The following is a 25035-nucleotide window of genomic DNA, read 5'->3' on the forward strand; positions in this document are numbered from 1 at the left end:
GACACTAACAATTTGTATTCATCATAATTGTTTGTAAGTCGTATACTGATAAATTATACCAATATAGGGTTAGGGTTGTGTTTCATTGTGGTGAAAATTCAAAATCCGTTCCTCAGCTTGCCACTGTTGAAATGTTAACAAGTGTCAGAATGAACGTTTGGAGGTTTCTACATTTTCACGTTGGTATACTTTTCTACAGCATGTTTGCAGAGGAAACGTTTGCTTGTTAATAGTTATATTTCTGTCTCTTCCGTGTTTGTATTAAAATGCAATAGCATACAAAAATATCTTGTCTCTTTGCTCTGAAAAAAAATCTTTTTTATTGCTTTATTTGAAAGGCATTGTGCATTATTACACTTCCCTGGCAGAACTGATAATGTACAATGCTGTGCCAAAATAGACACATCAAATTTATAACAAAACACAAAAAATACTTGTCTGTATATAAACTCACTTAACACAGAAAGACTTGAATGCTTTGTTATGTGAGATCATAATTCTTTCATAATGAGCCAATTAGACAAACGTGTTTAATGGGCACTGTCCATAATAAAATATTTCAATTAAAAAAAATAACTTAAAAAAACGAATTAATCTAAAAACATTTACTGTCTTTTTTCCTCTTTTCTCTCTCCAACACATGCACACACATGCACACACATGCACGCACGCACACACACACACACACACACACACACACACAATATTAACAACATATCCACAGTTTCTTACTGATGACAAAGCTTAAAAAATGGTAGAAATGCAATATTTAAAATGCTTAAATGTTGTGGGATTTCCTCACATGAGCTTTCAGAAGCTCTGGCCGACTGAAAGCCATTTCACAGACTGAACATTTATGGGGCTTCTCCCCCGTGTGGGTCATCTGGTGTCTTTTCAGAATCCCTGCACTTTTGAAGCATTTTTCACAGGTAGGGCACTGATACGGTTTCTCCCCTGTATGCATTCTCATGTGCGCAGTGAGGTAATAAGACTGAACGAATCCTTTCCCACATTCCTGACACTTAAATGGCCTCTCCCCCGTGTGATAGCGGGTGTGTATTTTAAGCTCTGATGCCGATCTGAAACTGTTACTGCACTTGTTGCACGAATAAGGCCTTTCCTGAGTGTGAGTCAGATCGTGTCTTGTCAACGAGCTTGCACTTCTGAACAGTTTACCACAGTGCGAGCATGGGTACCGCACACCAGCGTGCACTTTGGCAACATGGAGGTCTAAGCTTCTTTTAAGCGCGTAGGCCTTTCCACAGTGTTCGCAAGAGAAGCGCCTTTCCTCGGCACTGCTGTGACAACACAGCCTGTGTATTCTCAGGGCCGCATTGGACCTGCAGCCCTTTCCACAATCCCAGCAGAGGAAGGGAGCCTCCTTTGTGTGAGTCCTGTCGTGTAGTTTCAGGGCGGACGCATAGCTGAACGCCTTGGGACACTTAGAACATTTAAACGGCAAGTCGCCTGTGTGAACTCTTTCGTGCCTGATCAGGCCCTTCAAGTCAGTATAGCTCCGTTCACAAAATGTGCAAGGAAAAGGCCCGCAAAAGTTATGCACGTCCAAGTAGTGCCGGTTGAGGTCTTCGAAGCCGCTGAAGGTCTTGTCACACATCATACATGGGCAAGGTTTGTGCCTCAGGTTGTGCGTTTTAAGTCTCGCCATGTCTGGAAACGACCTATTACATTTTGCACAATAGAATGGATTGTCTGGCAGTTTGCATTTCCTAGCCATCTTGGGGAAATTTGAACTTCTACGCTCGTCTTGCTGTGAGCCCTCCTGATTATCAGTTGCCGTCTCTCCACAGACAGTTTGCTTTGCCTTGCAAACTGTGACCATGTGCCTCTTCAAAGCAGTTTTGGAGCTAAATTTTACCTCACAATTAGGGCAGGAGAGGTGGGGCACGTCCGTCTCTGTGATTGCAGGTGTACAAGTGTCCTCGTGATCACAGAGGACACAATTATTGGCCTCTGATGTGGATTCAATAAGCTCATTGATGGTTGAGTTTTCGCCTCCAGTACTAGATGACAATCTCTGGTTTAGTTTGCTGGTTTTCTCCTTATCATTATCAACGTGTTCTGTGGACACCTGACATCTTTCCGAATGTTCCTTTGCATTTGCAACACCTGTGCAGCATTCATTACAAACAGTATAATGATGAGGGCCCTCTTCTGGGTGGATCTCCTTTTGATTCCCCAAGAAAAGACAAGAAAGGGCCACACCACAAAATTTGCATTCCTGAATTCCCTGACAAGTTTTCCCGTGGGGTTTACTGACAACCTCCAGTCCCGGACCATTACTTGCATTTTCCCGGTGCATCATTAAATCGTCTTCATCGTGGAAAACAGATTGTTTCTGCCTTGCTGTCTTTGACAACTGAACTCCACTGCTGCATGGCTTTGGATCGTTCTTCTCTGTGGTTGGAGGACCTCCTTCGCTAGAAAGACTTTGTTTTTGATATATCGGGCATGATTCTTCACTGGTCTTGAATTGTTGTGAAGAGTTCTGACAGTTACTGCAATGATAGCGTTCACCAATAGGAGCACCAATGTGGCTTCTCATATGTCTACTTATCTCCAACGGTTCAGCACTAAGTTGGTCATAAGCTTCACGTTCACTGGGGTCTTGAGTTGCTCCATCCTCAGGTATCTCGGGTGATATGCTCCTCGGTTTTTGCACAGTGATGCAACATACATTTACCTCGTGTCTCTTCAGGTCATACTGGAATTGAAAGAGTTTATTACACTGTTTGCACTGGAATGGTCGTTCCCCTGTGTGGGTTCTCTGATGTCGTCTCATGTCAGATGCACGACTGTATGTCTTACCACATGTAGGACAAGTCTTACTCGCTAATGAATGCTGAGCGCCATTTTTAGACTCATTTTTGGGTGTCATCATCAAAAACGATTTCATCTTCAAACCCCGGTTTTTTCTCACTGGTCTTGGGGACGCAGAGGCAGGTGGCTCAACCCTGAGCGCTTGCACAGCTGATGTATGAAGCAAGGGAGATGGCATCACATAAGACACACTGACGATTTTCATTTGTTTGTCAGTAAATGTGCCACCAGTGGCCTCCTCATTTTCGTTCTGCACATGTGTTTGGGTTCCAGGGTGCTTTACTTCAGCAGTAGAATTACTCTCGGGTACAGTTCTGTGTGAGCTCTTAACCTGCCCATCCTCTCGAGAAGCCACTGCTGCTTGCACATCTTCAATGTACATCTTGTTCCCAGAGGGTCCCGTCACCTCAGCATCTTCCATTCCCTCGTCACTTTTTACAGAGGGGTGATTTTCAACAGAACTGGAATTTGTTTCTCTTTCTTCAATCGCTATGCTTATATCTTCTCGGCTTTTTGTCCACGTTGCATTTTCCACCATCAATTGTTTAACAAAGGGGTCCATGTCATCAGTCAATACCTTTTTTTCTAATGCCATGTTGTGCTCTTCTGTCAAATCAGTTTGCATAGGCAGGAGACGGAGAGCTGCACATATGGTGTCTTCAACAGTTAGACTATCTGGAAAATTGAAAGACAAAGAGGATGCCATGTTTACCAATGTACAAGATATAATCCAGCGCAAGCAATTAGATAGAGGCCCAGTTCAGGTGCTAAAGGGCCTTAAAAAGTAGGACACTGAATAGTAAGAATTTTGTACAAATAAATGGTTATGGTGGAGAACATCAGGTTTCTCTGCCATGAATAATGTGGCCCACTGGACGGGCAGCACAATTCACAAGCCACATAATGTCGATTTTACAGGTTTCTGTGGGTTTTTCTAAGCAGTTTCTTTTCACATGCTTCATCTATGGTGTTCTCCCATAGCACTGTGAGCGTCACGGTGAACACTATCCGCTACATCTTTGACCTCAACTCTTGAATTGCTGAGGACTAGGGTTCACTATTCCCGGTGGGGTTATCAGGTTTTTCTCAAATCCAGGGCAATTTGCAAGTTTCTGCCCTCCTTTAGCTGTTCTACAAAACGACTGCTCAAAAATGCCCCCCCCCTCTTCTCTGTCACAGACAAAGGCATTTTCAATATCCTCCTCCTTTTCAGCTAGTGAATTCATTTGCTTTCAATTGTTGCTGCGAGACATTTCATTAATCGTCCCATTTTACATCCTGATAGAATATGTTTAAGTATAACTATGCCTGAACAGAGGACATTGGCAGGACCTTCACACTGGTAGTTAGTTTGGGGAGATGATAGCAAAGCAACAATGTAACCTTTAATGAATTTAATTTTGTTCTAACAGTACCTTATGATATCAGTATGTCTGAACCCTGGCTCTGCCTGCTGAGGTGCTTCTCTTGGTTCCCTTTTCATCTCACTGATAAAGAAGGAGCTATATGCTCCAAACTGTCATATCTTTAGTTTCTATCAATATGAACGCTAACCTTCACTTTGTGCATTTGATCTCCTCATTCAGAGTGGATACAAGCAGTCTATGAATCTTTATCACATAAATTTAAAAAAAATCACTTCTTAAAACAGGACTCTAATGAGCCGCCTTTCCAACTGTCATGGACTTGCATATGAGCTAATCCAGTCTCTGTAATTTTTCCTATCTTAAATGAAAATCAGCCTTTCATCATGGGCCACGCTCACCAAGGTGATGGACTAAAATGCAGGAAACAAAATGTTAGCTTGCCATATAGTTTCGTCTTTAGCTCTTTATATTTTTAATGCCTCTATTTACATCCTGCCTTCGCTCTTGAATCTATTTGTTGTCATTTCAAGTGGCATTATTACAACCTCCAATGCTTTTGATAGATTTCACCAATATTTTGGGAATTGCTTACTTGTGTTTGCAAAACTTGTCAGTTTTTGCATTTGCATTGCAGGTATTACTTGACTTATTCCCCTCGACTTCCATCCTTGACCAATTTAGGTTATCTTTCAATTTATTCAGGAATCTTTCAGAACAAGGCTCTATACTAGTCATAACAATTATATACGTGCATATGTATACATATATATATATTAAGATAGATGTAGAAAAAAAACTTTAATACATAGCACTACAAGCTTGATTCATGCATCACGCACTCATCAGCTGCCAATGTGATTCAACACCATTGACGGTTGCCGAAAAAATGCTATATATATATATATACATACATACATACATACATACATACATACATGTATATACACGTATATATACATATATATACGTATATAGCGGTTGTTTTTTTCCTGAAACCGTCAAAGTGTTGTTATAAGTGCTCAACTAATGAGGAGTGGAATATCAATACAGATACAGGAAAAAAAAGTTTTAATACATAGCAGTACAGGCCTGTTTCATGTGTCGCACACTCATCAGCTGCTAATGGACACCGTTTTTTCCTGTATCTGTATATAGACTTAGCACAAAAAGTAAGGAAATTTGCGTTTGGTAGATTATTTCTTTGTTGTAACAATGCTTCTTGGCAATAAATCTTATACCGTTGGAAAGCCTGTTTATTTCCCTTTTAAATGGGGCCACATTTGTAAGGAACATGCATTTGTGGGATGAGCAGCAGAGCTGAGCATGTGGGTTGCGCCCATGAAAAATTTGCCAAATCTTCCCTGCCAATGCCAAACAGCTTATTTTGCTGTTGCTACTGACTCTTGTTTTGAGCTTCTGGTACCCCAGCTGCTGACAATCAGGTGCCTGATACAAGATTTACTGCCAAGAAGCATTGTTACAACAAAGAAATAATCTACCAAACACAAATTTATATATGTGTGTGTGTGTGTGTGTGTGTGTGTGTGTGTGTGTACTATAAGGACTAATGGATGGGAGGTGCAGACTTTCCCGCAGCCTTACCCCACCAATTACCCAATTTGATGGCATAACAATAAATACCATTTTCCTTGTAAAACCTAATGCCACCTATCTACCTGAGGCTGCCATTTTTATAACTGTAAATAACATTTTAATAGCTTGAACAGCATGAATTACAATGTGGATGAAGTTTGGAACTATGGAGAAGAACAAAAGACTCTCATCACATATGTCCACTAAAGTGATATAACAGTGGTGCTGCACAGTCACATAAATTTGCAGCACAGCCATTTTGAATTTCAAGCCAGCCAAACCATCACTTTGTGTTTTAGTGGATATAGTTTACATGACGCCAGGCCATCTAGTACTTTGCTAAGTGATTACCATCGTCACTGAGTTGGTTGATGTCTTTTCTATCATCCAGAAGAGCTTTAAACTCCTGAGATTGAGACAAAGACCCCACACATTCTGCCAGAAGAGAGGGAATATCACTGACCATGCAGGAAACCTGGTCATGAAGAGGACACAGAAATTTAGTTTCAATGCTGTGAATAACTAAAACATTGCCAGTGCATAATATACTATTAATGCGATTTACCTGTTTCAGATTTGGAACCGGAAATAGTTTTTCAAGATGGATTAGGAATTTTTCCACAAGCATCTGTATAGCTTTATTATACTTGGGTCCAAATTTTGCCGGGAAAATATCCTGCAATTGACAAATTGATCTCTGTCAATTTATTTTAAGCATGTGAGAAAATACCAGCTACCTATCAATAATTATTTATCTCTAATATTGTGATGTAGTAAATCTTGACACACTTACCTGAAAGAAATTCTGCCTCTGATCTTGGTTTTTAATTAGGGTTTGAATAAGACCAACAATATTTGATCCAGATAATTCATTCCCTGCATCACTTGCCTGCTTTAAGTAAAAAGAGTAGAAAGAGTAAAACTCTATTTGTGTTGGTATCCATTTCATTGTAGTAATCATGTCATGACTGCTGGGATAGGCTCCAGCATCCCCCGACCCTGAGAGCAGGATAAGCGGTTTGGATAATGGATGAATGGATTATATAATATACAGAGAAACGCACCTCTTTGTTCCATAATGAAGTGAGTGTTTCCATTCTGTCCAAATGTGGCTGAATGGTCTTCAGGTCTACAGTCCTCTCTGGACGACAGATGTCTAGTAACAGCTGAAACCAAAGGAAAGCAGTTGAACTCACAAAATACCAAACATATATCAAGTGCTTTAACAAGAGCTCTGGTGCCTCAGGGTTGCTTTAGTACCTGCACTCGAAGGCTGAGACTCAGCAAGCACCTCTGTCTGTGATTAAGCAGCTCTGGGACAATGTCAGTGACCATTGTAACAAAGTCATCCAACAGCCCATAGTCAGAGACAAGTTTATGCTGGACAGTGTGCCAGATGGCTGCTGAGACCAGACGAATAGGAGGAACCAGAAGACGCAGATAGGGAAGTGAAAGAGAGGGATCTGAAAAAAAAATGGTGAAAACAATTATTATTTCTTATTTTGGAGATTGGGTTGGTTATATAATTCTAAATATTGTGTATACTGATAGATGTACAAGGATGGGAGTGGAAATGCCTGGCTGTGATTGTGAATGACACCTGCCAGTTTGAGCTGCTTCTCTCCGGCCAACAATTCAGAGCACCGACAGCCAGAAATAACCTCTATAAGAGATAATTTATCCCTAACGGGCTGAGTTTACTCAATAAAACCAAAGGCGCCCTCCTGTGTGTATTTAATATATGTGTTCTTGGTTATGCCATTTACCGCGTGTTACTGGTAAGGTTTCTAAATGGGTTGTGTGCTTCCTTTTATTCTGGTGTTTGACTGAGATGAGACCAAAGACAAATTCCCAGCCTTGGTTGGACAATAAACTTATTTTTATTCGGGGGGGCTGAAGGGGACGTTGGGGCACACCATTTTGCTTGTGGCCGAGCAGGTCTGCGCTGATCGTACACGCAAATTGTCAAGACTCTACATGTCCATTCAAAATTTAGGAAACACAGTAGATCATTCGCAGATAAGCTGTTTCTGACTATTACATCTACGGTGAAATATTTAATAACTGTAACAAAACGATCTGCTGCCACCGTCCACATCGTTCCTGCATTTATTTAGGAGGTTATGGAACGAGGCCAAACTGCTTCCAAAGCCACGAGGTGATGGCACATTAACAGAACACAAATGTCCCAAAACATATGCTTTACCTTTACTTGTAGACACCTGATGCATTTTTCGGGGCTTCAATGAACTTGTGTTCTGCTCCTTTGTAAAATCACCATAATTTTGCCGTTAAAGTGAAAGAGCGGCTAGACACGGGGAGTCCCGGAGATATTTGGCGGTAACACAGGAAGTACGCGATAAACGCGGAAGAGATCGTCGCGTTGCCAACTTAGAGGCGTGGGTACATTAATGGTGGTTGATGTCGGTAGCGGCGATTAGGTTTACAAAATGTACTCAACGGCTTAAAATGCTGAGTAAATAGCGCGAAGGTCCCCTAAGAAAATATCCCCTCAGGTTTGTTGTGTTAGGAGCTGGAGACATACACTTGCGTGTTCGTTTGCAATTGGATAGCATTACCGCCGTCATCTAATATTAACTTGCAACCCACTTCTGAGAGTCTCTTATCGACTAGCCTGCCCGTCCGCATCCTTGGAATCCAGTTCTACCACATACCGGCGTGGTATTTCATTTAGCTTGTCTCCATATGTGTCATCCACAGCTGAGGACGTTGGTTTTTGTAGGGTGGGTGATTGGCTACGTCGCCTTTCTAGTCGCCATACGAAGAATGTGGACAGTGAAATACACGCGAAGTCCCCTCGCCCGCTCTCTGTTCATGAATATGGTCGGCGAAAACGATTCGGCCGCAATCGAGACACAACGGGTATGCGTTACTGGCAGTGAATACATTATAGACTTTGCATGTTCAGACTAACTCATGGCATTGCTCTTAAAAGAAAGTTTTGAAAGATGAGTACTTTTGGGATACTTCGGACTCTTATGCTTCTATCTGTGTTCTTAACGCTTGCTTTTCCAGTTCTCGGTATTCCTCTTTGCAGGGGCCAATGCTTAAATATATTCACATGTGGTGTACATTGTCAGAAAACTGCAAACATTTTTTTCCCAAACCGAGGCAATAACAGTTTAACAATGTCTAACCGTGTGTGTCCATAGTCCTGTCCGGTGTGACTGTATTTTGCCCTGCTTGCCACCGATACAACCGAAGGCACTGGGTGCCTATTTTCCATGTGCTGTTCCAAGCGTAAATATTAAATTCGGTCCCCTTTCTTTGTCAGTGGTACCGATGCTCTCCGGACTTGCTTGGAGAAACGCTGAGGCCATTGTTTGTCCAGAGCCACTTGGACCCTGACACAAGGGCTTTTCTCAGGCAGAGTATAGAGAAGTCTGGTTGGCTGTTCACTCAACTCTACCATTCTTTTGCATCAACAGTCCTAAGCCGTATGATGTCACGCACCTCCATCAATGGGTAAGTAACGCAGATAGGTCTTTGTCTCTGTTTTTACTCTGTGTATGTCACTACACCAAACACCTCACTCAGACTTGCTCTTCAATCTGTCCCAGGTTGCTGGGTCGTGGCTCTATGTTTGTGTTCTCCGCGGAACAGTTTCACCAATTGCTGCGCATAACTCCAGAGTGGAGGGCAGAGAGACTGCTGGACCTAGGGGCTGGGGACGGTGGTGTCACAGAAGTGATGGGAAGCCATTTCAGAGAGGTCTATGCCACAGAGGTTTCACAACCTATGAAATGGCATCTCCAGAGGAGGAATTACATGTGAGTGCATTGTTGGGTTCTCCAAAGTAGCCTTTTTGCTACTGCGTGATCCTTTTCAAAGATAGTAACAAAAGAGAGAATTGTTCAATAACCCTTTACCAGAGCACATGCCCATGATAATGTTACATCTGAGGTGAAAACATTTCTCTCTCTCTCTCTCTCTCTCTCCGTCCATCTCTCTCTCTCTCTCAGAGTGCTGGGTATAGATGAGTGGCCGCAGAAGGGGTTCAAGTATGATCTGATCAGCTGTCTGAACCTGTTGGACCGCTGTGAAAATCCTCTGGATCTGCTCAGAACCATGAGGCAGTCCTTAGTTCCTGGTACGGGAAGAGTCATCCTGGCTGCAGTGCTGCCCTTCCAGCCCTATGTGGAAATAGGTCAGGCAAGAATCAATATTTTTTTTTTACTTCGGTAAACTCGGTGCTTATCACATGTACTCAGTTGCCCCTTAAGGCACAGTATGTCAACATAAAAAAAACTTTCAAAAAAAGTAACATGGTATATCAAAATATTTAATTTATGTTTCCAGGGGGGAAATGGCAACGACCCAAGCAATACCTAAGAGTGAAAGGGAAAACCTGGGAGGAGCAAGCAACAAATCTGTCCAATGAGGTGTTCCAAGCAGCAGGGTTTGAGGTAGAAGCCGTCACACGGTTGCCGTATCTCTGTGAGGGGGACATGTACAATGATTACTATGTGCTCGATGATGCAGTGTTTGTTCTCAAGGCTTTAGAGGATTGAAAAGTTTGTTTGTTCAGCACATAATCAAACATGCTGTGTTTTATCTCTCAAAGAATACCAAATGAACCGAGGGTCAGAAGCCCAAGTTGTGCAAATGTAAGTGTCTTTTTAGGCTGTTGCTCCTAAAAAGCGGTTAGTACCTTTTATGGAAAATTAATTTAGAAACACTGTAAAAAATGTCTGGTTTGAAGCTCAGGGAGCTTTTATTTGTACCAGCCATCTTGTTTGAGAGTATTAGCTCTTTTCAAGCAAAAAAAAAAAAGTCAAAACATCTCCCTGTGAAATGCCATATGAATATGTCAAAACATCTACCTGTGAAGTGCGATATTAACTCATCGCGAATCTGTAAAGGAAATGAAATCCTCATAGACATATCTCAATGGAAGTGGTGTCTGTTGTGAAAAGCATTTTGTGTGACAAGTGTTTAGTATCAGTGGTGTTTTTTTTTCTTTATCATTCCTTTATCCACACTGCTCAACCCGCAAAAACAGTCATAATTTGTACTTGTGAAGGACCAACAAACACAAATCATCACTTTAAACTGGGCTATTTTTACTAAATGTTACAATTGATAACTTGATAGTATTGGTGGTGAAAGCAGTATGAGGCCTTTATTCAAGTCGATATCATGCATCTCTAGAATGTTGTTTAACTTGGGTCTATAAAATGTGCCATATTTGGTATAATTGCACTGGAAGACTGACTTCAAAAACAAATAAATATTTTATTGTGTTTGTGTGTCTAAGTGTTTAATTTTTCTACTGAAGTGGAGGTGACGTGTAATTACTTGAAACTGTCCTGTTTGAATCACAAATAGCCGAAGGAGTTCGCCTCAGGTTTAGCACATTGATAAGACCCGCCCCTCTCTCAACGCACTGCTCTGATTGGCTGAAGTGTCCAGCGTTTCCCGGCCTGCATTGGGCGCTGCTGTCGTTGGCCACGTCCCCAGGCCACGTCGCGCATTACTCGCCATTTTCCCCCCCCCCAACCAAAACCAAGAATTGCCCGTTCCAGTATCATAATCGTTTCAGTATTGGTAGATCTGAATTTGTTCTTTAAAAGAGACTGACCAGTGGTCCTTTTAAAGATCGAAACCGGTTTGCTCCTTGCAAAAAGCAAAGGCGGCTTTATACATCGTGCAGGATCATGAACGTTTTCAGACTTACCGGCGATCTCTCCCACCTAGCAGCCATCATCATCCTGCTGCTAAAAATATGGAAAACCAGGTCTTGTGCCGGTGAGTATTCATATGATATGCAGCTTGCATGATTATAGTCATGGTCGTGGATGCAGCGAGATATTCGATAATCGGCTACAAAAAAACCCCAGCTGTTGTGGAACGCATTGACAGCTGGCTTGGTGTAATAAGTTAGCCTGTTAACGCTAGCTTACGCCCGACTAGCTTCCTGGTAATGCTAGCTGATCAGCCCACTTGCCTTTCATTTATTCACAGATTCATTACTACTGCTGCCACCGTTACTCTTAAAACAAGAACGCTCATTATGTGACACCGCCATAGAAGTTTGTCTCTGCTTAACATGGGTGTGCCAGTGCCGTTAGTGGTGACAGTGCAATGGGCCCTGTCCCATAGGTGCATGCCCGTACTGGCATGACGACACGATGGTGAATTGGGGGAGAAACCTCTTTTCGGTCGCGATAGGCATGTTGTCACTTATTCATGCGGGCGAGGGAGGTCAGGGATGATGCACTTTTTCGTGTTTTGCCCCTGATAATCGTACCGTTAGTTCGCTTGGTGTGACCTCTGACGTGGCAGCCCTGACACCTCGCAAAGAAAGACCAAGCTATCACTATTTTGGTTTCAGATGTTAAGATCTCGTATGTCTGTGCTTTTATTCTTGCCTCACGAGGTTACTCTACTCAAACGTTGTTTACCATATAACTTTTAACGTGTTTACCGTTTCTGCAGAGGTCAAAGATTAGTATGCCATCTGCAACCAGGAATTGCAAGATAGATTGTTATCTGAGCGGTATCATTAATGGTTTACTGTAGGCAGTGTAAGAGGGTTTTATGCCGCATATTAATATACATTTCTATCTACATACATTATCTGGTTCAACGCTTCTTAGCTGTGCAATCGAGTCACCGTAAAGCTATCCAAGTGTCAGAAGTTCCACTTGACGTTCTGTAACTATAATGTTCCAACAAAACATTTTGTTATAATTCATGTCATTGTATTTTGTTCTTTTTCTTGACTGACAGTGAGTGTCATTGAAGAAAACCCTTTTTGTCACTTGTTGAAGGGTCACATTGTCAGAGAGGAGGCAGCACATTTTAAGTCGGTTTGAGACCAATTATGCTAAAGGTGCAGGTGAAGATGAGGACACGAACTGCAGTGGACAATGTTGTCCTCATGTTGCATGAAACCCCTTAAACATCTGCAGTCTGCACTCCAATTACTAGGGATACAAAATATTTGAGAGAAAATCGGTGTGCCCCCCCCACACACACACACCATTAAAGAAATACAGGCCTCCATGAGCCAAAAATGCAGTAAATCAAACCATTTTGCTTTTATTGATGATATGTTAGTCGTGGCTTTTAGTATCAGGTTTTAGTTTTGAGTAACACCTCCAATACCAGTTCCTCCAATTTAGCTTGGTATCGGCCTGATATCTGACACCAGTGTCGATATCGGTGCATCCCCACCAAATACAGATTCAACTGTTACCGTATGTGCAACTGTTTAGTACTTGGCTATGTACTGTCAAGCTAAATTTCCAATTTCATAACTGAAAAGGGAGCATATGTGTAACTTAAGCATCTTTGCAATGATTGGCGTTTTTTCCATGGCGTTATTGTCATCAAAGAAGTAATTTTAGACTATACTAAAGGTTGTAGTATTGTGGAATCTAAATTGGAGTTGTTCCTTATCAGACGCAAGGGTCTAAGGACAGGATGTTGTGTTGCTGTAAAGCCCCTTGAGGCAAATTTATAAGTTGTGATATTGGGCTATACAAATAAAATTGACTTGACTTATACATCTCCCACAAGCTTCTCATTTTTATGAGTTTACACAATGTCATGATGTGAAAATCTGTTTGAGGGGTTTGTTGTTGAATTGAGTTTGTACTGCTGTAAGACGTTTCGATTTCTTAGACTGGCATTTTATAATAAAACATTGTTTTAATACAGCTATGCTATGTGTGTATCTAGCCAGTGTAATATGTGACAAGCTGTTCATACTAATTGTTCTCATGCTAGCCTTATCAGGCAAGTCATGTAGTCCAACATTAGTGCATTACCCGCACAAAAGATTAAGGCAGTGGATCCACCCAGAAGAAAGAAAGTTGAGATCACGTTGAAAATAATTGACAAAATTACACAATGATATGCTACAGAATGGGTTTCAATCATTTTCACAAGTCCAACTCACAAGATCTCAGCTTAATGGTATAGATGCTTCCTTAGGGAGAAAAAGTCACCTGAAAGCCCTGTTGACTTTTCCCACACTTGACCGGTACCTTCCACTCATCCATCAATATTTCTGTGAGGCAAAGAGACTGCTAGATGTTTTTGTTATATTAGCTGTTAGTGTTAAGATTTTGCAAAGGGTCCAGAAGACAATATTGTTTGCTTTTGCAGTTTGACTTGGCTGTGGTATTTTAACATAACGAACGAAATGTGTGCAGCACCTTGCAAAACTTACCAGGGGCAATAACTGCATAAGTGTACACTAATGAGCCAAAACATTATGACCACTCACAGTCGAACCAAATTTACAATTTTTACAGAATTTTACAATTTACATTTTACAATTTAAATAGGAGAGCTCACCAGCAAATTGAGCCGATGACGGAGCCTAGGAAAAGTTGAAGCCCGTCGTTCAGTACGCTGACAATGGTGCAACCTTCTCCCAGTAGTCAGAACGGGGGGGAAATGAAAAATCCTGACACCTGGATTCACAGTAAATGCCATGGGATCTGTTGCCCTTGGCAACACATTGCTTGTCAAGGATTTGGGGACATCCATGGCATCGGATGAGAGAGGTTTCTGCGGAGGCAGTGCTGCTGTGGTCCTCAGCGCCACAGGGCCGGTGGGCATTCTTTGGTCACAAGGCATGGGAGCATCACTGTGGCGATTCAGTTTTGTGGCCATGGCAAAATTATGTTTCAGCATCATCAGAGATAAATAATGATCATCTCCAAACAAGGGAACATGTCATGGTCTTGGTAGATTAGATGGTAAGCGAACAATGGGTTCTCGTAGTCAATTTGTTGGATGCAGGAGTAAAGACCTGTGTGACTTCGACAAGGGCCAAATTGTTATGGCAAAATGACTGGGTCACAACATCTCTGAAACAGCAAGGCTTGTGGGGTGCTTCCGGTCAGCAGTGGTGAGTATTTACCGATGGTGGTCTGAGGAGAGACAAACCGGCAAAAGGGTGTTGGGTGCCCAAGGCTCATCGATGCACAAGGGCAACAAAGGCTATCCTGTCTGATCCAAGCCAACAAGACTGTCTACTGTGGCACAAGTCACAGAAAATTTTAATGATGGTATGGGAGGAATGTGTCACAACACTGTGTCACACCCTGCTGAGTATGGGACTGCATAGCCGCAGATCAGTCAGAATGCCTACGATGACCCCTGTCTGCTGTCAAAAGTGCCTGCAATGACGAGTGTCGAAACTGGACCTTGGAGCAGTGGGAAAAAGTTTGGCTGGTCCGATGAATCCCATTTTCTTTTAGATCTCGTAGGTGTACGTGTGCGCCGTTTAGCTGGGGAAGTGATGACACGAGGATACACTGGGAAGACAACAAGCTGGTGGATGGAGTGTGGTGCTCTGGGCAATGTTCTGCTGGGAAACCCTGGATCCAGCCATTCATGTGGACGTCAGTTTGACACGTACCACCTATCTAAACATTGTTGCAGACCAGATACAACCCTTTATGGCAATGGTATTCCCTGATGGCAGTGGCCTCTTTCAGCAGGATAATGTTTCCTGCCACACTGCACACATTGTTCAGGAATGGTTTGAGGAACATGATGAAGTAAGTGTTCAAGGTTTTGCACAGGCCTCCAAATTCTCCAGATCTCAATCCAATTGAGCGTCTGTTGGATGTGCTGGGCCAACAAGTCCAATCCATGGCGGCTCCACCTCACATCTTACAGGACTTAAAGGATCTGCTGCAAATGTTTTGGTGCTAGATTCCGCAGGACACCTTCAGGGGTCCTGTAGAGTCCATGCCTCGGCGGTTCAGCACTGTGTTGGCGTCACACGGGGACCAACGGCATATTACGAACGTGGTCATAATGTTTTGGCTCATCAGTGTATCCTTGTCTGCAGAGTGAGGTAATTGACACGTTTCAAAATGGATTCTAATGATTAATCGCCATTGTTGGAATATAACCAGTTTTCGAAAGGTGATAATATCAGCAGATCCATCTGACCTGTGTGTCTTACTGTTTGTCACTTGTCAGGTATTTCTGGAAAGAGTCAGATCCTGTTTGCTTTGGTGTTTACCACTCGCTACCTGGACTTGCTCACTTCCTTCATTTCCCTCTACAACACTACCATGAAGGTGAGAGACCCAATCATTAACCCCACCCTTACTAACAAGTCCTAAAGCATCCCCCTGTTGAACCCCATCCCCCTCATGGTGAAGTTCTAAATTCAAAATCTTAAAACCATGGTGTTTCACCAAGCTGACACCTTTGTTTGCCAGAGGCTTATGTGTAACAGCAAGGTGGAGCCTTTGTGTCTTCCCAACTATTGTTAACATCTCAGTCGCTTACTTGACCATTGTTACAGCAGGTAAGGAATAATTCGAGGGGTGGGCAATAATCTTGCATTGATTGTGGTTAAAAAATTTTTTAGGGTTTACCTTTGCAAGAAGGCTGCAAGCACTGTAATATCTTAAAGTAGTCTACAGCCCACATGTGTGATATGTGCTTAAGCAAATTTGCTGCATAACTTTCTTATTAACCCACCCCTCACAGTCTATACATTTAAACAGTTGGTATGCAAAATACTCCCAAGTTCTCACCACAAATAACTACCACACCATGTTTTAACTATCTGCTAATTTTTACTATTTGTGAAATTATTAGTTATGGTGGTTACAGTCTACAATAAGGGTACATTAATAAACCAGTAATAAGCATTAATTAACCGTTAACTGTGTCTACTAATCATTTACTAATGCTGTTAATCATTTACTAATATTAGTTGGTACCTTAATTAACCCAAAAACCCTTAATAAATGTTAACAAGAGGAATTTGTTAACAGTTACTTGATGCTTATTCTTGTTAGGGTTAGTTAATGCTTATTACTGTATTGACTAATGTTAATTAATGTATCCTTATTGTAAAGCGCTACCGTTACGGTCTTTACACTTTATATGAAAGATAACTATTATTCCCTTAGAATCGCAACTTTTCTTGCTTACCAATGCCATATGTCCTGTGTGTTTTATGTAAGTGTCCTACTAATTCAGTTTGGTTGTTGGTGCAAATTTATTTGACTAATTAAAAGTTGCAGCTTCTGATTAGATAAGGAAAATTATTAGAAACTTTAAGTTACTAGGAACAGGGAATGTGAACTGAGTTTGCATGCTGCTTCTGTAAACAAACTGGTCAAGTTGGTAAAAAAAAAAAAAAAAAAGTTGAAAAAGGCTTCCCCCAGATACTTCCATTTGTTTCAGATTTGCTAAGTGTGACGGACATTTTTTATATTTCCAGTGAGGTATTTTGAAAAAGATCCAAATTTTATCACAAAATATCACAAGTGCATTATTGAGAGTAGCTTGTATAAAGATTTAGGCACTGCTAACAAAGAAAATTGAGTGAAACACTGTATACATCCTAGATGAATGTGGCAACACTCATCCCCATCTTCCTTTTCAGGTCATCTACATTGGATGTGCATACGCCACTGTGTACCTGATCTATGTCAAGTTCAAGGCTACGTATGATGGTAACCATGACACCTTCAGAGTGGAGTTCCTGGTCGTGCCCGTTGGAGGCCTGGCTTTCTTGGTTAACCATGATTTCTCTCCCTTGGAGGTAAGCATTTCAACTTGGTGCCACAGTTGCTCTTTGTACTGTGCTCAGATTTATATCTTTCAGTTGGTGACAGAAAACCCTTTACTCGCTTGCTAGGTTGTATGTAGTATGTGTGTGTTGTGTTTGTCTGTATCATTTTGGTGAGAATGACCAGTGCTTTTTAAATTTGTTCAAATGTCAGTGCCTTCAATTTCCTTACATCAAAACTACTGTTCTCCCTTCCATTCTCTTTGTTTAGATCCTGTGGACATTTTCGATCTACTTGGAGTCTGTGGCCATCTTGCCTCAGCTTTTTATGATCAGCAAGACAGGCGAGGCCGAGACCATCACCACCCACTACCTGTTCTTCCTCGGGCTCTACAGAGCCCTCTACCTCATCAACTGGATTTGGCGCTTCTACTTCGAGGGCTTCTTTGACATGATTGCCATTGTCGCCGGGGTGGTGCAGACCATCCTATACTGCGACTTCTTCTATTTGTATGTAACAAAAGGTGAGTTGTGCTTTAAGTTTCCACTTTGTCACAAAACAGTAGTAGCTGTTTGGTCCGCTATATGGATGAGTGCAGTTTGGCTTTTTAAGGATGGACAATGGCTGTTTGGTTTTTTGATTTTGCAAAGGCTTCTGCTAATCATCAAGTCCCTGAATAGACTTCTCTGCATTAGCGATACAAGGCTGCCAGCAAAGAATGCTGTGCAAACCTACTTTTTAGTCCCTAGTCGGGTTTAGTGTGTGTGAACTGCAGATGAAACTCTTTTACACTCAGCATTCCCTCCAGCTCTGATTGACACTTTACTTCCATCATTGGATCAACCTTTTTTCTATTTGGTTGCGGGAAAAAATAGACCAATTGTCTGTTTTAAAGAGATCAGTGTGTTTAAAGTTGTTTTCTTTAAACTTTGAACCAACTCATTGTCATAGTGAATGCACATTCAGCAAATTTACACGAGTTTGGCGTTATCCTTTTACTGGGTCTGTTAATGTTGGAACTAGACAGAGTTCACTAACCGCTGTGCATCTGAAAAGAAAATCATCATGCTGCATTGTCCCATCTTTGCCGTCTAACATGATTTTTAGTCAGGTGGCCTGTCTGTCATGAAAGAGAGTCAAACATAATCATGCCCTTTCTATTTCAGTACTGAAAGGAAAGAAGCTGAGTCTGCCAGCTTAAGTGCCAAAGAGAAGTGTTTTGGCAGACTCACAAAGAGGAGGAATGGGGGTCAGCACAGGACATCGCTGCACCTCCTCTTGACCCTTCCTCCTCCCCTCGCTTCAGTGTAAGATGCCTGAGACAGAGAGCGAAAGGGAGCTGCTGACAGGAGGCCCTGCACCTTCTTTTGACCATAATGAATGGAGTCAGAATCTGCAGAGGCCATCCCATGGCCTTTGGATTTCTGTTTGACGCATCTTGCCTTAACTTTTTTTATTACCAGATCTGTATAAAGGAAGAAAAAGTAAGAGGTTTTCTACATAAAATGTGTACTCAAAGATTTGACACTCATCAGTGAATAGAAGATGAAAATGTAAATCTGCCTTTGATTTGGCATTGGATGATATTGGAGCGGACTTCTTGTGGTGGGATATTGAGTCAGGCATTAATGTGCATTGTTTTTTTTTCTGAATTGATTTGGGGGGGGTGGGGGGTATGTTCGATCCCCATAACTTTGGCTGGCAATCTTTCTTTCAAAAAAAATTTCAATAATTTTCTTGATCTTTATGGCCCCGTTTACATTCCTGTGTACAAATAAGGCTGTCTGCATTGGTTTTCCAATGCTTTTTGTCAGTGTAGATTTCATATAAATGACCTGACTTTTGATTTTATTTTTTACTGAGTTTAAGTGTAACTCTGAATTATGTTTTAGTGCTGATGCCTCCAAAGAAATTCTTCTTGTTCACTAGAATGGGTTGCATTTACTTTTTTTGTGTCCCTTCATGAGTTAAATAGAATGCTTATTAGGAAAGGTTCAAAACACCTACTGTTTGAGAGCCGTGACACAGAAGTGAAAGCAAAGGATTGAAAAGTGCCCCAATGCATCTTCATTGCTGTAAATGGCTTTCTTCATTTGAATTTCCCATTCATTACCCAAGGTTGGTGGTGCCTGTAATTATATTTAATTACTCTGCTCTCTCAGTGTTTTAAATGAGTAAAATCACTGGTAACGTACTCTATGTGGATTATTACTGCAGAATTATTTAAAATCGTTCTTAGGTGCAGGATCTCAATAACGATGTCCGTAGAATTGCCTACATGACATGTAACTTTAAGAATCAGTAATTGTCTCTGTGTTTGTCTTGGACATGAGTCTAAGTCAATGAGTACATTCAATTCAGAAATGGTTGGACATATCTGCCCTTTGTGTTTATTTTTCCATGCAGCTCATTCTCAATTTCCTTTTTTTTTTTCCCCTCACGGAGCTTTTTGCATGACGTTGCCACCACAAATAAAAACTTTATTGGGAACATTTGACTCTGGATTTGTGGTCATAATAAAATTAAATGATTACAGCTGTTTTAAACAACCTATCTTGTTATTAGGATGACATCTTTACTGACCCTTGCTCGTGGAACCTTTATGGAGTTGATCCAGCATGATGCTACACTCATTTGTGATACTTGTCTTGATAAGCTTGAAGACGGTGTTCGTGGGTTCGTGGCTGAAGCCTTCATCACAGAATTGGCGCTTAAAGGGCTTCTGTCGTGTGTGGACCAGATGGCTATTTTCAGCTGTTGACCTGTGGTAAAGTGCCTCTCACAGTTTGGAGATGCGTGGGCCTCCTGCGTGTGATTCCTCAGATTGATAGTCAGATAGTGGGCCTGAACAAGACCCTTCTCACAAATTTGGCACTTGAGCAGCCTTTACCCAGTGTGATACCTGGTATGCATCCTCGGCTCAGCACTTGATCTGGAGCTCTTGACACTTTGCTCCTAGGTGCACGTTAGGTGCTTTGCTCCGTTATGTATGATGTCATGCCCGGCCAAGGCAGACCACTTAGAAACTCCTTACTGCAGTATGAACAAGATAAGCTCATCCCTTTATGGTGCACTTGAACATGCACATCCAATGTCTTTGGCCCAAGTTTCTCTAAGGCTGGAGACAGGAGGAACTTTTCTGCAGACCAGAATGACGCACCTTGTGCTTTTTAAGCATCTCAGTTTGTGTTGAAGGCTTTCCCTCACTACCAACAAAGGAACCGTTTCTCGCCCATGTGTTTTCTCTTGTGAAACCAGATCTATGAGCTGCGTGAATCTCTTTGGGCACTTTGAACAATGGAGTGGAAGACCCCGTGTGAGTCCGCTCATGTCTGATTAGCTCCCGCCTGGCCCTAATCTTTGTGACTGTGTGCAGACGAATGGTCCACTGAACTGATGGGCATCGAGGTAGTGTTTAACGAGAAAGCGTACAACATTGAAACTCTTGTCACACATAGTACTGGCCTGTACAGGATGAAATGCACAGCCAGCGTCTCCACACCTGGGCAAACCCTGCAGCACTCCACAATAGAGAGGGACTGGGTGGGTTTATGAGCCCTCAGTGTTGACCTGAGTCCGAATTCTGTCTCAAACTCATCGCATTTGTGGCTTTTCCTTGTCCTGGCTCCCTTGAGTGACTTGTCATTGTGCTTAAATGACTGCAGGTTGTATTGGTCTCAGATGCTGCTGCACAGCAGGAACAAGGCAGCAGGTTCTCTGGAAAGTCACTTTGTGTGAAACTCCTTACCATCCATTACACTCTTCTTCTGGCTGCCGTCCTCGTCAGTGACACTTAGGGGTAATTGGTTACCGTTCATCACACCAGATGAATCGTTGTTTAATATATATTATATACCTTTGTTTTAACATAGGTATATAATATATATGTAGTTGTGTGGTGGATGGTAGGTGAATATATAGTGTTTACTTTTGGTATATAAGATATATAAGAACCCAGCCACTGAGGATGCACAACCCAGTGCATTCTTATTGCCGGTCCCAAGCCCGGCTAAATGGGGATGGTTGCGTCAGCAAGGGCATCTGGCATAAAATCTTTGCCAAATCAAATATGCAGATCATAAATCAGATTTCCATACCGGATAGGTCAAGGTCCGGGTTACCAATGACCGCCACCGATACTGTTGGCCAGCAGGGTGCCGGTGGAAACTATGCTACTGTTGGGCAAAGGAGAGGGGGAAGGCATGTCCAAGGGTAGCGGAAGAGGAGGAAGGGTAAGAGTGTGGAGGTGAGAGTCGGAACTTTGAATGTTGGCACTGGGTGTTAAGAAGTTAAGACAGGCGCTGGGTGGTAGTGAAGAGTTGCCAGATGGCTGGGCAACCACTGCAGAAATAGTGAGGGAGACAGCTAGGAAGGTACTTGGTGTGTCATCAGGACAGAGGAAGGAAGACAAGGAGACTTGGTGGTGGAATGAGGAAGTACAGCAAAGTATACAGAGGAAAAGGTTGGCAAAGAAGAAGTGGGATAGTAAGAGAGATGAAGAAAGTAGACAGGAGTACAAGGAGATGCAGCATAAAGCGAAGAGAGATGTGGCAAAGGCAAAGGAAAAGGCGTATGGTGAGCTGTATGAGAGGTTAGACACTAAGGAAGGAGAAAAGGATTTGTACCGTTTGACAGAGGGACCGAGCTGGGAAGGATGTGCAACAGGTTAGGGCGATCAAGGATAGAGATGGAAATGTGCTGACAAGTGAGGAGAGTGTGTTGAGAAGGTGGAAGGAGTACTTTGAGGGCCTGATGAATGAAGAAAATGAGAGAGAGAGAAGGTTGGATGATGTAGGGATAGTGAATCAGGAAGTTCAGCGGATTAGCAAGGAGGAAGTGAGGGCAGCTATGAAGAGGATGAAGAGTGGAAAGGCAGTTGGTCCTGATGACATACCTGCGGAGACATGGAGATGTTTAGGAGAGATGGCAGTGGAGTTTTTAACTAGATTGTTTAACACAATCTTGGAAAGTGAGAGGATGCCTGAGGAGTGGAGAAGAAGCATACTGGTACCAATTTTCAAGAATAAGGACGATGTGCAGAACTGTAGTAACTACAGGGGTATGAAGTTGATCAGCCACAGCATGAAGATTTGGGAAAGAGTAATAGAAGCTAGGTTAAGAGGAGAGGTGACGATTAGTGAGCAGCAGTATGGTTTCATGCCACAAAAGAGCACCACAGATGCGATGTTTGCTTTGAGAATGTTGATGGAGAAATATAGAGAAGACCAGAAGGAGTTACATTGTGTCTTTGTAGATTTAGAGAAAGCATACGACAGGGTGCCGAGAGAGGAGGTGTGGTATTGTATGAGGAAGTCGGGAGTTGCAGAGAAGTATGTAGGAGTGGTGCAGGATATGTATGACAGTGGTGAGGTGTGCGGTTGGAGTGACAGATGGGTTCAAGGTGGAGGTCGGATTACATCAAGGATCGGCTCTGAGCCCTTCCTTGTTTGCAATGGTGATGGACAGGTTGACAGACGAGCTCAGGCAGGAGTCTCCGTGGACTATGATGTTTGCGGATGACATTGTGATCTGTAGCGAGAGTAGGGTGCAGGTTGAGGAGAGCCTGGAGAGGTGGAGGTATGCACTGGAGAGAAGAGGAATGAAAGTCAGTAGGAGCAAGACGGAGTACCTATGCGTGAATGAGAGGGAGGACAGTGGAATGGTCAGGATGCAAGGAGTAGAGGTGATGAAGGCGTGTGAGTTTAAATACTTGGGGTCAATTGTCCAACGTAACAGTGAGTGCAGAAGAGAGGTGAAGAAGAGAGTGCAGGCAGGGTGGAGTGGGTGGAGTAGAGTGTCAGGAGTGATTTGTGACAGAAGGGTACCAACAAGATTTAAAGGGAAGGTTTACAAGATGGTTTTGAGACCAGCTATGTTATATGGTTTGGAAACAGTGGCACTGATACTGATGAAAAGACAGGAGGCAAAGCTGGAGGTGGCAGAGTTGAAGATGCCAAGATTTTCATTGGGAGTGATGAAGAAGGACAGGATTCAGAACAAGTATATTAGAGGGACAGCTCAGGTTGGATGGTTTGGAGACAAAGCAAGAGAGGCAAGTTTGAGATGGCTTGGACATGTGTGGAGGAGAGATGCTGGGTATATTGGGAAAAGGATGCTGAATATGGAGCTGCCAGGGAAGAGGAAAAGAGGACGGCAAAGAGGAGGTTTATGGATGTGGTGAGGGTGGACATGCAGGTGGCTGGTGTGACAGAGGAAGATGCAGAAGACAGGAAGAAATGAAAACGGATGTTCCGCTGTGGCGACCCCTAGCGGGAGCAGCCATAAATACTAGTAGAGCTTGACAGAACTGAGCCATGTGATTAGCGAATAATGTTCCTGTCTGAGATATTAGCATTCAAACCCCCAATGACATACACACTGGAAGAAATATTACCTTGAATAAGGAATGGATGAATACAAGCCTATTTAAATATTTACCCTCATTCTGATGGCATATGGTGTATACTTTAAGGATAAAGAATCCCCTGTCATTGAGTAAACTATACTGCTCAAAAAAATAAAGGGAACACCTAAAAACACAATATAGACCTCGATGAATGAAATATTTCAGCTGAAAATCTTTATTTATTAGACAGAGGAATGTGTTTAGAGCAAAATAACCTAAGAATGATCAATGGAAATCAAAATCATTAGCCCATTAAGGTCTGGATTCAGAATCATACTCAAAATCAAAGTGGAAAATGAGAACATAGGCTGATCCAACTTCTGTGGAAATTCTTCAAGACGATTCAAAATGAGGCTCAGTAGTGTGTGTGGCCTCCACGTGCCTGTATGCACTCCCTACAACGTCTGGGCATGCTCCTGATGAGACAATGGATGGTCTCCTGAGGGATCTCCTCCCAGACCTCGATCAGGGCATCGGTCAACTCCTGGACAGTCTGTGGTGCGACATCGCGTTGGCGGATGGTACGAGACATGATGTCCCAGAGGTGCTCGATTGGATTCAGGTCTGGGGTACGTGCAGGCCAGTCCATAGCATCAATGCCCTCGACATACAGGAACTGCTGACACACTCTGGCCACATGAGGACGAGCATTGTCATGCATGAGCAGGAACCCAGGGCCCACTGCACCAGCATATGGTCTGACAAGGGGTCTGAGGATCTCATCCCGGTACCTAATGGCAGTCATGGTACCTCTGGCTAGCACGTAGAGGTCTGTGCGGCCCTCCAAGGATATGCCTCCCCAGACCATCACTGACCCACCGCCAAACCGGTCATGCTGGAGGATGTTGCAGGCAGCAGAACGTTCTCCACAGCGTCTCCAGACTCTCTCACGTCTGTCACATGTGTTCAGTGTGAACCTGCTCTCATCTGTGAAGAGCACAGGGCGCCAATGGCCAATCTGCCAACCAAGATGTTCTCTGGCAAAGGTCAATCAGGCTGCACGGTGTTGGGCTGTGAGCACAGGCCCCAATTGTGGACGTCGGGCCCTCATACCATCCTCATGCATTCTGTTTCTCACTGTTTGAGCAGAAACCTGCACATTAGTGGCCTGTTGAAGGTCGTTTTGTAGGGCTCCGGCAGTGCTCCTCCTGTTCCTCCTTGCACAAAGGACCAGATAGCGGTCCTGCTGCGGGGTTGTTGTCCTCCTGCGGCCCCCTCCACGTCTCCTGGTACCTCCTCCATGCTCTGGACACTGTGCTGGGAGACACATCAAATCTTCTTGCCACAGCACGCATTGATGTGCCAT

At 42.8% G+C, this 25035-nt stretch overlaps 2 protein-coding genes and 1 long non-coding RNA gene across 4 annotated transcripts; 2 read left to right on the forward strand and 1 right to left on the reverse strand.

The window, feature by feature from the left end:
- Nucleotides 1-6455: 6455 nt before the first annotated feature.
- On the reverse strand, nt 6456-6894 carry LOC130127279 (uncharacterized). The gene is made up of 3 exons (XR_008811801.1): nt 6863-6894; nt 6592-6690; nt 6456-6474 (listed from the first exon to the last, which is right to left on the reverse strand). It is a non-coding gene; the product is annotated as an uncharacterized LOC130127279 (long non-coding RNA).
- Nucleotides 6895-8170: 1276 nt separating this feature from the next.
- On the forward strand, nt 8171-11062 carry mettl9 (methyltransferase 9, His-X-His N1-histidine). 2 transcript variants are annotated; one of them, XM_056297381.1, is made up of 6 exons: nt 8180-8314; nt 8520-8681; nt 9094-9284; nt 9380-9589; nt 9782-9966; nt 10119-11062. In XM_056297381.1, the coding sequence occupies exons 2-6, from the start codon at nt 8586-8588 to the stop codon at nt 10328-10330; spliced, it is 894 nt and encodes a 297-aa protein (XP_056153356.1). In that variant the 5' UTR covers nt 8180-8314; nt 8520-8585; the 3' UTR covers nt 10331-11062. The 2 variants fall into 2 exon arrangements, with proteins under 2 accessions (XP_056153355.1, XP_056153356.1); XM_056297380.1 differs by having other exon boundaries at nt 8171-8681.
- Nucleotides 11063-11314: 252 nt separating this feature from the next.
- On the forward strand, nt 11315-19849 carry kdelr2b (KDEL endoplasmic reticulum protein retention receptor 2b). Its single transcript, XM_056297143.1, has 5 exons — nt 11315-11567; nt 15771-15871; nt 17197-17355; nt 17594-17846; nt 18490-19849. The coding sequence occupies exons 1-5, from the start codon at nt 11477-11479 to the stop codon at nt 18522-18524; spliced, it is 639 nt and encodes a 212-aa protein (XP_056153118.1). The 5' UTR covers nt 11315-11476; the 3' UTR covers nt 18525-19849.
- The last annotated feature ends 5186 nt before the right edge of the window (nt 19850-25035 follow it).

The sequence above is a fragment of the Lampris incognitus genome, chromosome 17, assembly GCF_029633865.1.
Source record: "Lampris incognitus isolate fLamInc1 chromosome 17, fLamInc1.hap2, whole genome shotgun sequence".
In the NCBI taxonomy this organism is placed as follows: Eukaryota; Metazoa; Chordata; class Actinopteri; order Lampriformes; family Lampridae; genus Lampris; species Lampris incognitus.

Coding starts and splice junctions, on each gene's coding strand:
- mettl9 (XM_056297380.1), top strand. CDS start 8,505: ATGTGTCATCCACAGCTGAGGACGTTGGTTTTTGTAGGGTGGGTGATT. Junction 8,682..9,093: donor CCGCAATCGAGACACAACGG/GTATGCGTTACT, acceptor TTTCTTTGTCAG/TGGTACCGATGCTCTCCGGA. Junction 9,967..10,118: donor CCAGCCCTATGTGGAAATAG/GTCAGGCAAGAA, acceptor TTATGTTTCCAG/GGGGGAAATGGCAACGACCC.
- kdelr2b (XM_056297143.1), top strand. CDS start 11,477: ATGAACGTTTTCAGACTTACCGGCGATCTCTCCCACCTAGCAGCCATC. Junction 15,872..17,196: donor TCTACAACACTACCATGAAG/GTGAGAGACCCA, acceptor CTTCCTTTTCAG/GTCATCTACATTGGATGTGC. Junction 17,847..18,489: donor CTATTTGTATGTAACAAAAG/GTGAGTTGTGCT, acceptor TTTCTATTTCAG/TACTGAAAGGAAAGAAGCTG.